Source organism: Equus caballus, chromosome 16 (genome assembly GCF_041296265.1).
Source record: "Equus caballus isolate H_3958 breed thoroughbred chromosome 16, TB-T2T, whole genome shotgun sequence".
NCBI lineage: Eukaryota > Metazoa > Chordata > Mammalia > Perissodactyla > Equidae > Equus > Equus caballus.
Genome location: NC_091699.1, coordinates 58431672 through 58447072, shown reverse-complemented (window position 1 = coordinate 58447072; position 15401 = coordinate 58431672). Strand labels below are relative to the sequence as shown.

The 15401-nt window shown below is 37.3% G+C and overlaps 1 protein-coding gene across 9 annotated transcripts in view; it reads left to right on the top strand.

Moving 5' to 3' along the window:
* Nucleotides 1–15401, top strand: part of OXSR1 (oxidative stress responsive kinase 1) — a 99184-nt gene that overhangs the window by 37698 nt on the left and 46085 nt on the right. For all 9 annotated transcript variants that reach the window (XR_011426973.1, XM_005600817.4, XM_070237977.1 and 6 more), the window contains one exon: nucleotides 12349–12404. Coding sequence is in view for 8 of the 9 variants with exons in the window: in XM_005600817.4 (XP_005600874.1) it covers nucleotides 12349–12404 (56 nt within the window). In the remaining variant the exon portion in view is untranslated. The remainder of the gene's footprint in view (nucleotides 1–12348; nucleotides 12405–15401) is intronic.

The following is a 15401-nucleotide window of genomic DNA, read 5'->3' as shown; positions in this document are numbered from 1 at the left end:
AAAAGAGGACTCAAATAAAGAAAATCAGAAATGAAAGAGGAGGCATTACAACTGCTACCACAGAAATAGAAAGGATCATGAGAATCTGCTATGAACAGTTATACGCCAACAGATTGGACAACCTAGAAAAAAGGGACAGCTTCCTAGAAATGTACAATCTACAAGGACTGAATCGTGAAGAAATGGAAAATCTGAACAAATTACTAGTAAGTAGATCGAATCAGTAATCAAAAACCTCACCACAAAGAAAAGTCCAGGACCAGAGAGCTTCACTGGTGAATTCTACCATATATTTAAAGAAGCACTAACAACAATCTATCACAAACTCTTCCAAAAGATAGAAGAGTTGAGGAGAGTATACTTCCAAACTCATTTTATAAGGCCAGCATTACCCTGATACCAAAGCCAGACAAGGACACAAGAGAAGAAAATTACAAGCCAACATCCTTGATGAGCATAGCTGCAGAAATCCTCAACAAAATGTTAGCAAACCGAGCTCAGCAATACATTAAAAGGATCATACACCATGATCAAGTGGCATTTATTCCAAGGATGCAAAGGATGGTCCACCGTCTGCAAATCAAGCAATGTAATACACCATATTAACAAATGAAGGATAAAAATCATATGATAATCTCAATAGATGCCAAAAAAGCTTTTGACAAAATTAAACATCCTTTCATGATAAAAACTCCCAACAATCTATGTGTATAGGGAACCTGCTTTAACATAATAAAGTCCATGTATGACAAGCCCACAGCTAACATCATACTGCTGGTGAAAAGCTGAAAGCTTTCCTTCTAAGATCAGGAACGAAACAAGTATGCCTACTCTCACCACTTGTATTCAGTATACTAGTGGAAGTCCTAGCCAGAACAATTAGGTGTGGAAAAAAAATAAAAGACATCCAGATCAGAAAGGAAGAAGGAAAACTGCCTTTATTTGCAGATGATATGATATCATATATAGAAAACTCTGAACACTACACCAAAAAAAAACCCCAAACTGTTAAACTTATAAACAATTTCAGTTTTAAAGTTGCAGGATGCAAAATCAATATACAAAAATCAGTTGCGTCTCTAAAACACTAAGAACAAGCTATCAGAAGGAGAAATTAAGAAAACAATCCTATTTACAATAGCATCAAAAAGAATAAAATACTTAACAATAAACTTAACCAAGGAGGTGAAAAATCTGTACACTGAAAACTGTAAGACATTGATGAAAGAAATTGAAGAGGATACAGATAAATGGAACGATATTCCATGTTCATGGATTGGAAGAATTAATATTGTTAAGATGCCCATACTACCGAAAGAGATCTACAGATACAATGCAATCCTTATCAAAATTCCAGTGGCATTTTTTACAGGAATAGAAAAAGTAATCCTACAGTTTGTATGGAACCACAAAAGACCCTGAATAGCCAAAGCAATCTTGAGAAAGAAAGAGAAAGCTGGAGGCATCACAGTTCCTGATTTCAAACTATATTACAAAGCTGTGGTAATCAAAACAGTAAGTTACTGGCATAAAAACAGACGCAAATATCAATGGAACAGAATAGAGAACCCAGAAATAAACCCATGCATATATGGCAATTAATTTTTGACAAAGGAGCCAAGAATATAAAGGGGTAATGGATAGTCCCTTCAATAAGTGGTGTTTGGAAAACTGGATATCCACAAGCGAAAGAATGAAACTGGACCCCTATCTTATACCATACACAAACATCAACTCAAAATGGATTAAAGACTTGAACATAGAACCTGAAACTGTAAGACTCCTGGAAGAAAACATAGGGGGTAAGCTCCTTGACATTGGTCTTGGCAATGATTTTTTGGATTTGACACCAATAGTAAAGGCAACAAAAGTAAATATGAATAAATGGAACTACATCAAACTAAAGAGCTTCTGCGCAGCAAAGAAAACCATCAAAATAAAAAGGCAACCTACTGAATGGGAGAAAATATTTTCAAACCGCATGTCTTATAAAGGGTCAATATCCAAAATATACAAGGAACTCATATAACTCAGAGGCAAAAAAACCAAATAACCTAATTTAAAAATGGGCAAAGGACTTGAATAGACATTTTTCCAAAAGAGACATAAATGGCCAATAGGTACCTGAAAACGTGTTCAACATCATTAACCATCAGGGAAATGCAAGTCAAAACCACAACAAGGGGCCGACCCGGTGGCACAGCGGTTAAGATCTTACATTCCGCTTCGGTGGCCGAGGGTTCACGGGTTTGGATCCTGGTTGCGGACATGGCACCGCTTGTCAAGCCATGCTGTGGCAGGCGTCCCACGTATAAAGTAGAGGAAGATGGGCATGGATGTTAGCTCAGGGCCAGTCTTCCTCAGCAAAAAGAGGAGGATTGGCAGCAGATGTTAGCTCAGGGCTAATCTTCCTCAAAAAAATAAAAAAATAAAATTTTTTTAAAAAACCAAGTAAATTAAAAAAAAAAAACACAACGAGATATCATCTTACACCTGGTAGGATGTCTATTATCAGAAATATAAAAGATAACAGATGCTGGTGAGGATGTGGAGAAAAAGGAACCCTTGTATACTGTTGGTGGGAATGTAAACTGGTACAGGCACTATGGGAAACAGTGTGGAGCTTCCTCAAGAAATTAAAAATGGAACTACTATGTGAACCAGCAATCCCATTTCTGGGTATATATCCAAAGGAAGTGAAATCACTATCTCAAACAGATATCTGCACTCCCATGTTCATAACTGGTGGTCTAGTGGTTAAGATTTGGCGGTCTCACTACCAAGGCTGGAGTTCGTTTCCTGGTCAGGGAACCACACCACCCATCTGTTGGTTGTCCTACCGTGGCGGCTGTGTGTTGCTGTGACGTCGAAAGCTAAGCCACTCATGTTTCAAATACCAGCAGGGTCACCTATGGTGGACAGGTTTCAGCAAAGCTTCCAGACTAAGACAGACTAGGAAGAAGGACCTGGCCACTTCTGAAAAAACTGGCCACGAAAACCCTGTGAATAGGAGGAAAGCGTTGTCGGATACAGTGCCAGAATGTGAGAGGGTGGTGCAGAAAGACCAGGGAGGGTTCAACTCTGTTATACACAGGGTTGCTATCAGTCGGAATCTGCTCGATGGCACTAACAAAAAAAATGTTTATTGCAGCATTACAACAGCCAAGATATGGAAACAACCTAAGTGTCTGTCAACGGTTGAATGAATAAAGAAAACGTGGTGTGTATATATATGTGTGTATATGTGTGCGTGTAAATATATATATATATTTACGTAATGGACTGTTATTCAGCTATAAAAAAATAAGAAATCCTGTTATTTGTAACAACATGGATGAAACTGGAGGGCATGATGCTGAGTGAATTAAGCCAGACAGAGAATGACAAATACTTTATGGTATCACTTATGTGTGAAATCTAAAAAATAAACAAATTGAACTCATTGAAATAGTAGAAAAGTAGCTGCCAGTGGCTGCGAGGTGGAGAAAATATGGAGCGGTTGGTAAAAGGATACAAACTTTGATTTATAGGATGAATTACATCTGAGAATCTAAAGTGTAGCATGGTGACAATAGTTGATAACACCGTATTGTATTATTGCAATTTGCTAAGAGAGTAGAATTTAAATGTTCTCACCCAAAAAAAGTAAATATGTGAGGTGATAGATGTGTTAACTCGAAGAGGGGAATCATTTCCCAGTGTATGCATATATCAGGCATCACGTTGTACACTTTAAATATCTTACGGTTTTGTCAGTTATACCTCAATTAAAAGAAGATCACCTACTTAACCCTAATCCCTCAGCAAACAGACAAGCAAAGGCTCAGAAAAGCAATTGATCAAAAAGATCAGACAATGCCAAGTTGCAAAACTGAGGTTTTAAGGAGTAATCAGAATGTGTAGGAAAAAAGCGGGGTACCCTCCTCCCCACACACAAAGTTTTAATTTGGTTACTCTGAGAATAGCAGCATTTTAAAGAAAATCAACATATAATAAGTGAAATCAGCCATCTATAAAAGCATCTCATTCTAGGAAAAAATGAATAATTTTTTCCAGTTGTCTGAATTTTCCAACCTGCTTAAGTCTTACAAAGGAAAACAGACTCCTTTTTATGGGGATGCAGGAGAACAGTCGACTCTAAGGAATAACATATAAACTAGAAATCTTGGAAACACTAAAGGTATATTCTTAAGACAATAGGATTTCTTATCTAAAATTGTACCTAATCAATTGTTTTGTACTCAGTTAAAATAATCTGTTAACAAATGACTGAAAAAGGAGTATGACCAAAGAGTAAACATTTGGGAATGTATTTCCCACACTGTCAAGAGGAAAAGATGCCCTGAAAAACAGAGGATTCCCCTTCTCTGAATGGTGATAACCTTGTGGATGTTCTTTTATACTGGCAATGAACATAATTCAGTTAATACCTCAATTCTGATTCCATGTTCATCAGGCAGTCTCCCAGAAAGAAATGTGCCGGAGACTGCTAATTGACCCCTAATATGTCTCCCTTTCTTTTAGAAGTAAAAAAAAAAAAATGACATTTTTACTGGGCACATGACCATTCAGAAGAAAGGCGACGTTTCATAGCCTCCCATGCAGGCCAGATATGACCATGTGATTTTGTTTCTAGCCACTGTGATGAGAACAAAGGTACTACTTTCAAGTTGTTCTCTTAACAGGTTTTATCAACCCCAGCACTGTTGACGTTTGGGTTGGGTAATTCTTTGTTGTAGGGGCTGTCCTGTGTGTTGTAGGATCTATTTGGCAGTGTCCCTGGCTTCTACCCATTACATGGCAGTAGTGCCTCCCCCCCAGTGCCCATTGTGATAACCAAAAATGTCTCCAGACATTGCCAAATGTCCTGAGAACCACTGCTAACAGAAAGTGGCATAACCTCTATTTCCCCTTTCCTTCCTTCCACTGAAATGTGGATGTGGTGGTAAGCAATCTTGGACTATGCAGCAAGAACTTAGGGGTGGTAGACCAATAAATAGGAGCCTGAGTCCCTGACTCTATGAAGTCACCATACTGGACTGATGTCTCCTATGCCCAGACTATTATGTGAAACAAAAAAAATTTTTTCTACAGCCATGTAGATCATGAGGAATTGACAAACTGAATCCAGCCTAATGCCTATTAAAACAAAATACAGTCACGCCCATTTATTTACGGATTGTCTCTGGCCCCTTTCACACTACAAAGACAATGTAGTGGTGACAGAGAACTTCTGGCCCACAAAACCTAAAATATGTATTGTCTGACCCTTTAATAAAATGTTTGTCGACCTCTGGTGCAGATAATGACAACTAACATTCACTGAAACTTGTGTGCTAAATACTATTCTAAATGTATTGTTGCCATTACCTCATTAATCTTCATAGTGACTTTATGAGGAAGGTACTGTTATCATCCCCATTTTACAGATGAGGAAACTAAGGCAAAGAGAGTTAAATAACTTGCCAGCAGTCACCCAGCTAGTGACAGAACTGGGATCTGAATTTAGGCAGTCTGCTTCCAAAGCCTGCTAGAAAAGATAGTTCTAATCAATGTTGCTGGGTATATATTGGTTCAGTATCTGTTATATTTTTTAGTTACTAACTCATGGGAATTTAGATCTGCTACTGGAATTATTCTTTAAATATACCACATGTTGTCTTCTTTTGTTTAATATATCTACATCTCTATGTTTAAAAGTCAAAGTCTTCACTTCAGAACATGGATAAAAGTATATTCTTTTTCTTAAAGCTTTACATATGCAGACTTTATATAGTTACTAGTAAAATTAACCCAAAATACACACTGAAATACACATTAAGGTCACTGTCTTTTTTAGAAAGCAATGAATTGATTCTCATCAACTGCAGGCACAAATTCAGTCTGTGCTCGATATCTTATGATTGTAACATCTACTTTGTAAAATATATCAACTCTCATTTAGCTAAATGAATAAAAGGGACAGAAAAATATTGAAAGAAATAATGGCCCCAAACTTCCAAATTTGAAGAACAACATTCATCTACAAATTTAAGAAGTTCAATGAATCACAATTAAGATAAATACAGAGAGATCTATACCTAGACACATCAGAGTCACACTGCTGAAACCTAAACACAAAGAGAATATCTTGAAAAAAGCAAGAGAAAAACAACTTATTATGTAGGGGAAGTGCTATAGACTGAATGTGTCCCTTCGGAATTCATATGAAATCTAATCCCCAAAGCAAAGTGATGGTATTTGGAGGTGGGGCCCTTGGGAGCTGATTAGGTCATGAGGGTGCCCTCACGAGTGGGATTAGTGTTCTTATAAGAGAGACCTCAGAGAACTCCCTTGCCCTCTGTCATGTGAAGACACAGTGAACAGATGGTCACCTGTGAACTGGGAAACAGATCCTCACCAGCCACCAAATCTGCCACTGCTTTGAGCTTGAACTTCCTAGCCTCCAGCACTGTGAGAAATAAATGTCGATTGTTTAAGCCACCCAGGCTGTGGGATTTTTGTTACAGCAGCCTGAACAGACTAAGACAGAGAGCATCAACATAATTAAGAGCTAACTTCACATCAGAACAATGGAGGCCAGAAGTTAGTGGGAAAGAGCCTACAACATGGACGACCCCTTTGGACTATAATTCTCTGTGATCGAAGATATGTTATACATACATAAAAGTTTAGGATTGTTATCTTCCTGGTGAATTACTCCTTTTTTATTGTTATATAATGATGCTTTTTATTCCTAGAAATGCTTTTGTATTAAAGACAATTAGGTGTTATTTTAATATGGCCATACTATCTTATCTTTGGTAAGTATATCTTTCATCGTGGATCAGTCATCCCAGGGTCCTGGCTTTATGAAGGGGTCTCAGTTCTCTCTCTCAATCTTAAACGAGCCCAGCGCCGTGTTTTCTGGTTGGGGTGGATTTTAAAACCTGAGCTCCCTAGCCATTTGGGGCAGTACCTCTGTTCTATCTCCCAAGGCTTACTGCTCTGGCTCTTAAGTGTCCATTTCATTTCTGAAACTTGAGGATTTCTGTTTCTTTATTTCGTGATCAGCTGTGTGACAATTTTTCCTCCCGAATTTATCCAGCATTTCCTTGTGTTCGTAGAACGGGAATGAAGGCCTGGGTAGTAGTGATGAAAGTCTCTGTTTGCCATACATAGTTTGCCATGTTGCTGGAATGGAAATTCTCTGTCTCACAGTTTAAATCAGACTCTCTTAACCTGGGCTACAAATTGGAATCACCTGGGAAACTTTAAACTTATTATTTTCTCTCTGTATCTACCTACCCAGATATTTTTCCCATTCAAGAGGTTAGCTCTAACAGAAATGTTAGATATTTAATCAATTTAAGGTGCCTAAATATAGCGTATTTTCCAGCTTTCCTTTTGATTCATTGCTTCTCTTGACCTTTTTCAAGTTTTCCATAAACTCTGCCTATTGATGAGTCATAAAAATGTTATGGGGAGAAATTTGTGTTCTGTACTAATGAGAAAGTCAAGCATGTCTATGATATTCCTTTTAATTTTAAAAGGAATTTGTCACTTTGGTGCAATAATGACATGTAAGAAATGACATTAAGCTGTGAAAAACAAAACTCACTGTTCTTGCTGTATAGTGGATCGAGGGTTTAACTGTTGGGGCTGCTGGGTTGCTTGATATTCTTTGTGGCAGAGTAAAAAAGGTTCTTTAATTAAGGGCTATATTGATTTTCAGATAATTAGTTGCAGATCTTTTCCTTGAGAGGTCAGTTGTCCTGTCGTTTGTGAGGACAGACTGTGGTGTGTTTGATTGTGCAGTGAGCTGTTTAACTTGATGGTATTCCTCTGCTTTTACTCCTGGAAGCTGTTCTACAGATTGCACTTTTGGTTTCAAAAGGAAAGCATCAATAGGTTATCTGGGGAATTGATCAGGAAAAGTAGTCACCCAAAGGCAGGCTCTACTGAAAATGGATTACTGTCTCCTCACATATGAAAGACAAAAACTTAGAAAACATTATTTGAATAGGTAATACATATACGTGGCTTAAAAATTTCAAATGGCACAGAATGGCATATGATGAAAAACAAGTCTCCTTATCAACTGTGCTAAATCATGCTGATACTATGTACCTTTGATATGATATGATGAAAATGGCACTTCTGTGGTTTCCTTCCAAAAACTCATAACACCAGTCTAATCGTGAGGAAAATATTGTACAGATTCCATTAGAGGGGCATCCTGCAAAATACTTGACCATTACTCCTCAAAATTGTCAAGGTGATCAAAAAGAAAGTCAAAGAAACTGTCGTAGACAAGGAGAGTCTAAGGAGACATGACAACTAAATGTAATGTGGTATCCTGGATGGGATCCTGGGACAGAAAAAGGACATTAGGTAAAATCTTTAAAAATCTGAATAAATTGTGGACTTTAGTTAATAGTAGTGTGTCAATACTGGTTCATTAATTGTAGCAAAATACCATACTAATGTAAGATGTTAATAATAGGGGAAACTGAGTGCAAGTTATATGGGAACCTCTCTGTACTGTCTTCTCACTTTTTATGTAAATCTAAAACTTCTAAAATATAAAGTACATTTGTGTGCCACATAATGATGTTTCAGTCAACAATGGAGCACATATATGACGGTGGTTGCGTAAGATAGTATCATGTAGCCTGGGTGTATAGTAGGCTGTCCCATCTAGGAGCACATATATGACGGTGGTTGCGTAAGATAGTATCATGTAGCCTGGGTGTATAGTAGGCTGTCCCATCTAGGTTTGTGTAAGTACACTCTATGACATTCACACATCAACGAAATTGCCTAACGATATATTTCTCAGAACGTATCCCTGTTATTAAGCAGTGCGTGACTGTGTTACAAAGAAGCCTTTTTTCTTCCCTGAACCTCTGGTACCTGGTCTAAAGAGAACCACTTCTTGCTATTTTCTTGATAGTCCTTTAAGAGAGATTTTATACTAATATAATCTATATATCCCTTTCCCTCCTGCTTAAAAAAAAAAAAGACAAATGGCAACATACTATATGTAGTATTCTTATTTCACTTAAGAATATATTTGGAGATTGTTCCATATTAACACATCTATTCATTAGTATTGACAGTATTTCGTTATATAGATATACCACAGTTTAACTGGTCTCCTATTGATGGATAGTTAGGTTGTCCTCTTTAACTGCAATGTCTTAATTTATAACTCTGATTTTGGAACAGAGCTAGAAGATGGTAGTTGGGGGTTGGGATGGTGGGAAAGTAACCAACCCCCCAGAAAATCATGTTGTATTTTGGTATTTAGTTGGATTGATTGATTGGTTTAATACTCTACTTCTCTCCAGAAACAATCAAGTTTTATTTTAGTGTTTAGTTGGATTTATTTATTTATTCATTCGTTTAATACTCCACTTATCTCCATAAGGGAATTTGATGCAGGTTTTCTCCCATTTAGTTATTAAAATCTGTTTGATGAATATCTGGGAGGTGCCTCCTGTGTACTAATTGTAATACTAAGTAAGTGCAGGTGATACAGAAATATATTAAGATATATGCCCAGGGGCTGGCCCTGTGGCCTGATGGTTAAGTTTGGTGTGCTCTGCTTCAGCAGCCTAGGTTTGGTTCCTGGGCACAGACCTACACTGCTCCTTGATGGCCATGCTGTGACAGCTACCCACATAGAAAATAGAGGAAGATTGGCACAGATGTAAGCTCAGGGCCAATATTCATCGAGCACAAAGGAAGACTAGCAACAGATGTTAGCTCAGGGCTGGTATTCCTCAGCAAAAAAAAAATTATGTGTCCAGATAGGGCTTATGCTGAAATGAGAGACAGACCCAGAAATATGATCATATTTCTATAATGCATGCTAACACTGTGTTACAGCCTGCTACAAAAACGCAGAGGAGGAAGTGACTAAACTATACATTATTTTTTCCATTTAATTTTAGATGTCATTCCAAATGAGCTCAGAAAAAGTAGTTGAAAGTTTATGATTGACTCAGTTGAATGGTCTTTGTCACCAAGTGAAGGGAATGTCTTCAATTCTCTCCTGTTCATAGTATCTAGAGTCAGAGACTTTTGGTTTATAGAGCAAAGTGAGCCAGCCTCTGCTCAGTCAGCCTCTGGGAAAATGTCCTGTACATTGCTTGGATTTATAAGCAGCACAAAATACTGAGTAACATGATTTCCTTTGCTTTAGTATATATTCAGGAAAGGTACTGTATACTCTGGTATGGTGGTGCTGCTACACAGCTGTGAAACTGTTCATTTTTACCAAGGAATGATGATATCTAAAGATGGAGGAAAAGACAGGGACAGGGAAAAGGTGAAGTGTTATGCTTCTCGCTGTTTCCTTTTCATGAGAAACAAGACCTTCCTCCATGAGTTATTCTTTCTTTTCTTTCTTGCCTGGCTTCAAGGGAGGCTCTTTTTTGTTTAATTATATTTATTTTTAATTACAAAATAGATAGATGAATCCATTCCTACAAGCTATTCAAACTCTGTTCTCCTTGACTCCAATCCCACTCCTCTTTACAAAAAGAACCATTTATTGCTCTCTGCTGTATTATATGGAAAGATGTATGCGTGTTTAACATTAATGTTGTCATACAAAATGCACTGTCCTATTTGATTTGTTCATTTAGCAGTATTTATTAGAGGGCGTTTCAAGTCATAACATGTCAATTGACCTTAGTCCGTTTCATGGATGTACAGTCATGCATCATTTAACGGTGGGGATACGTTCTGAGAAATGCACTGTTGGGAGATTTCTTCATGCAAAGATCATAGAGTGTACTGAGGGGACACAAAATTTGCCACCTCAAAATGTATCGCTTCAACATGAGGATTATTTTAGGCTAATTATTTTTGAGAAGCAAAAAAATTAGAGTTTTTTCTTGTTACCTTCCCCTTACCTGCCTAAAAGAATTCAGATTAAAATACCTGTGTCAGGAAGCAAGCTGTCACCTTAGCATAACGTGACCATGAAGGAAACTAGAAAAGCCTGTTTGTTGGCCTCCCCTCTGTGTTCTTCTGTTTCTGCGTGGCCAAACAAACACTTGTTTTCCAAATGTTTGCTCCTTTTCACCTACCTGTGAATTGCCTTCCTTCCCTTTGAAGCCCTTGACCCTCCTAACTCTCAACACCTTCTCTTGTGTTGAGCTCAGGATGGTATTTAAGGTGAGGGCTTTGGCAATTTTGGTGAGTTATTCAATTTTCCTGGATTTCTCTCATGTATACGTTATTAAACTTTTGTTTGTTTTTCTCCTGTTAATCTGTCTCATGTCAATTTAATTTGTAGACCAGCCAGAAGAACCTAGAAGGGTAGAGGAAAATGTCATCCTCCCCTGCAGTACTTACACAGACCTAGATGGGATAGCCTGATAACGCATCTAGGCTATTTAGTACTAATCTTATGGGGCCACCATCATATATGTGGTCCATCGTTGACCAAAACATTGTTATGTGGTACATGATTGTAACAGAATTAATTTAACCTTTCTGCTATTGTTAGCTTTCTAGCTGGTTACCATTTTTGGGCTGTTATTACAGACAATGCTGCAGTGAACTCCCTTGTACATTCCCTGTACATTGTGAGTTTCTCCAGGTTATCAAGAAGTAGGTTTGCTACTCATAAGATTTAGGGATTTTAAGTTTTGCCAGATACTGCTAACAGGTTGTTGCATGAGAAAAAAAAGTTGCAGATTTGAATGGATAGTATATATCATTTATGTTGGAAGAAAAGCCCAGATATCTCACAGAAACATATTCTGTTAACCAGAATGATAACAGCTGAAAACTTTGGAGAGAACACTAGACTTGAGAATGGTGGTCAAAGGACTTTGGCCTTTTTAGTGATGTTTAGGTTTTTATAACAAGAATGCATTCATTTATTACTTGACTTGTAAATAGTTACCAATAAAAATATAGAGATGTTTGAATAATTTATATCTATTCTTATACAGGTATAGGATAGTCCCTGTTTTCACCTATATACTGACCATTTAAAAACTTTGATCATATATTAGGTTATAGGAAAAAAATATATTTCAAAAAGTAGAATTAGGTGAGGGTTATATTCTTTGGCACCCGTTATCCCAATCAAGTTTTTAATCACCTTGGGTTTTCTAGATTTTATAGTAAAAAGCTATATGTTATTGTAGCTTTCTGTTTACAGTGTTTGGATTCTAGTGCAAGTGATTAAAATTTTTAAAATTTTACCATTGGCCTTAATACCCTGTAATGCAAAATAGAGCATTTAAATATTGCCAGTATTGTATGAATATAGTAAGCAATTGCTTAAGTTATGTGACTTCAAAGAATAAGTGTTTTTTAATATATAGCTTTTTTTTCTTAAAGAGATGTGAAAGCTGGAAATATTCTTCTGGGAGAAGATGGCTCAGTACAGATTGCAGGTAATGATTAGTATTTCTTTTTATTTTGATTTAACGGTCAGTACAACTACATTACTTATCTTTTGTGTTTTCTTAGTCAGTTTTCTCTCCTGTTTCGAGACCATGTCTAGTCAAGCATCCTATGTTGCCACATCCCCGCTGACTTTCAAGATATCTTCCACTACTTATCCTTCATTTTTGTTCTTAGACATTTTTCTGACTATTACTCATTACCTTCCAGTTATCCACTCCTTACCCTCATTAGGGTCTTCCTCTGTGGGCTCTCATAAGCATTCTCTACTTTCCTTAAAGGAGAAATAGTCAAGAAACCTCACTATTTTTAAGAATAAGTATACTATAGAGAGGCAATACTGATGTGCTGCTCTCCTGGGGGACAGGCAGAGAGGTGGGCAGCTATTGTTCTGGCACCTCCCCTCCCCCCGACAAGTGACTTCCAGGGGACTTAATGGGCCAGCACCTTTTTTCCTTCTCTTCGTTTTTCTCTTTTTCTCCTTTTTGAAGCCAGAAATTAAAGACTAGAGCATTGAAAAACAACTACATTTACAGGGAAAATTGGAAAGTGACTCTCCATGCGCAGAGAAAGGTGCAGAAAAGATCTGAGAAGACCTAAAGTTTACACCTCAGGCTGATGCTTAACGCAGACACAGCCTACAACAGTCAAAAGAAACAAAACCAATAACAAAAACCAGCAAATCCTGGGAAAGGGGGAGAATCTGATTTCCAGAGTTGCAATATTATTAGATTCAAATGTCCAGTTTTCAACAAAAATTCAAAAGGCTTTCAATGAAACAGGAAAGTATGGCCTATTCAGAAGAAATAAATAAATCAACAGAAACTCACTGAAAAAGACTGATGACAGGTCCACTAGAGAAAGACTTTAAAACAACCATCTTCAGAGACGAACTCTGTATGACTCCACTCATAGGTGGAAGTTAACATATAGACAAAGAGAACTGATTGATGGTTACCAGGGGAAAGAGGAGGTGGGGGGAGGGCAAAAAGGGTGAAGTGGTGCACCTACAACATGACTAACAATAATGTACAACTGAAATTTCACAAGGTTGTTAACTATCATAATTTAAAAAAAAAACCATCTTCAGAATGCTCAGAGAACTAGAACTAGAGAAAGATATGGAAAAACTCAGGAAAACAATGTGTGAACAAAAGGGAACTATCAATAAAGAGAAAACCTAAAAAGAAACCCAAAGGAGGGGCCAGCCTGGTGGCATAGTGGTTAAGTTCATGTGGTCTGCTTTGGCAGCCTGACATTTGTGGGTTCAAATCCCAGGCACAGACCTACACAGTGCTCTCATCAGGCCATTCTGTTGCAGTGTCCCATATACAAAGTGGAGGGAGGTTGGTGCGGATGTTAGCTCAGGGACAATCTTCTCAAGCAAAAAGAGGATAATGGGCAACAGATGTTAGCTCAGGGCCGGTTGTCCTCACAAAAAAAGAAAGAAACTAAAAAGAAATTCTAGAGCTAAAAAGTACAACTTATACTACATAATGAAAAACTCACTAGAAGTATTCAGATGAAGATTTGAGCTGGAAGAAGAGAAAATTGGTGAACTTGAAGATAGGAAAATGGAAATTATCCAGTCTGAGGAACAGAAAGGAAAAAGATTGAAGAAAAGTGAGCAGAACCTGAGGGACCTGTTGGACACCAGTAAGTGGACCAAGATACACATAGTGGGATGCCCAGAAGGAGAAGGGAGAAAGGGACAGAGAATGTTGAAGAAATAATGGCTGAAAACTTCCCAAATTTGATGAAAGATTTGAATATAAACGTCCGAGAAACTCAACAATCTTTCCAGTAAGATGAACCCTAGGAGACTCACACAGAGACACAGTTTAATCTAACTTAGGAAAGCCAAAGACTGCCTTGAAAGCAGCAAGAGAAAAGCAACCCATCGCATACAAGGGATACTCAATAAGCTTGTCAGCAGATTTCTTATCAGAAACTTTGGAGGCCAGAAGGCAGTGGGCCAATATATTCAAAATGCCAAAAGAAAAAAATTGTCAACCAGGAATTTATCTCCAGTAAAACTGTCCTTCAAAAGTGAGGGATAAGTTAAGATATTCCAGATAAACAAAAGCTGAGGGGATTTGTTTTCACTAGAACTGCCTTGGAAGAAATGCTCAAGGGAGTCATGCAAGGTGAAGTGAAAGGTCACTAGATAATAACTCCAGACAGTATGAAGAAATAAAGATCTCAGTGAAGGTAAATACATGGGCAAGTATAAAAGCTAGTATTATTGTAACAATGGTTTGTAACTCCACTTTCTGTTTTCTACATGATGTAAGAGACTAATAGATTACTAAAAACAGTTATTGGTCTAAAAGTTAGTATTATAGTAACATTGTTTTGTAACTCCAAGTCTTATTTTCTACATAGTTTAAGAGACTAATGCACTTAAAAGAATTACTAGCTTGTGTTTTTGAGCACACAGTGTATTAAGATGTAATTTTGTGACATCTACAACCAAAAAGAGTAGGAACAGTGTTCTAAAGGAGAAGAGTTTTTGTATGTTATTGAAGTTAACCTGGTATAAATTCAGATTAGAGTGTTATAACTTTAGAATGGTAAATGTAATCTCTATGATAACCACAAAGAAAATAGCTATACAGTATAAACAAAAGGAAATGATAAAAAAATTTTAAGCATTTCACAACAAAAAATCAACTAAACACAAAATAAGTAATACAGGAAATGAGGTACAGAAAAGCTATAAGACATGGAAAACAACACGGTGACAAAAGTAAGTCCCTCCTTATCAGTAGTTGCTTTAAATATAAATAGATTAACTCCCCAGTCAGAAGACACAGATTGGCCTGGTGGGTAAAAACACAGGATCCAATTATATCTGTTTATAAGAAACTCACTTTAGATCTAAAGACACAAGTAGATTGAAAATGAAAGGATGGAAAAATATATTCCGTAAAAACAGTAACCAAAAGAGAGCAGAGGTGGCTATTCTAATATCAGACAAAACAGAC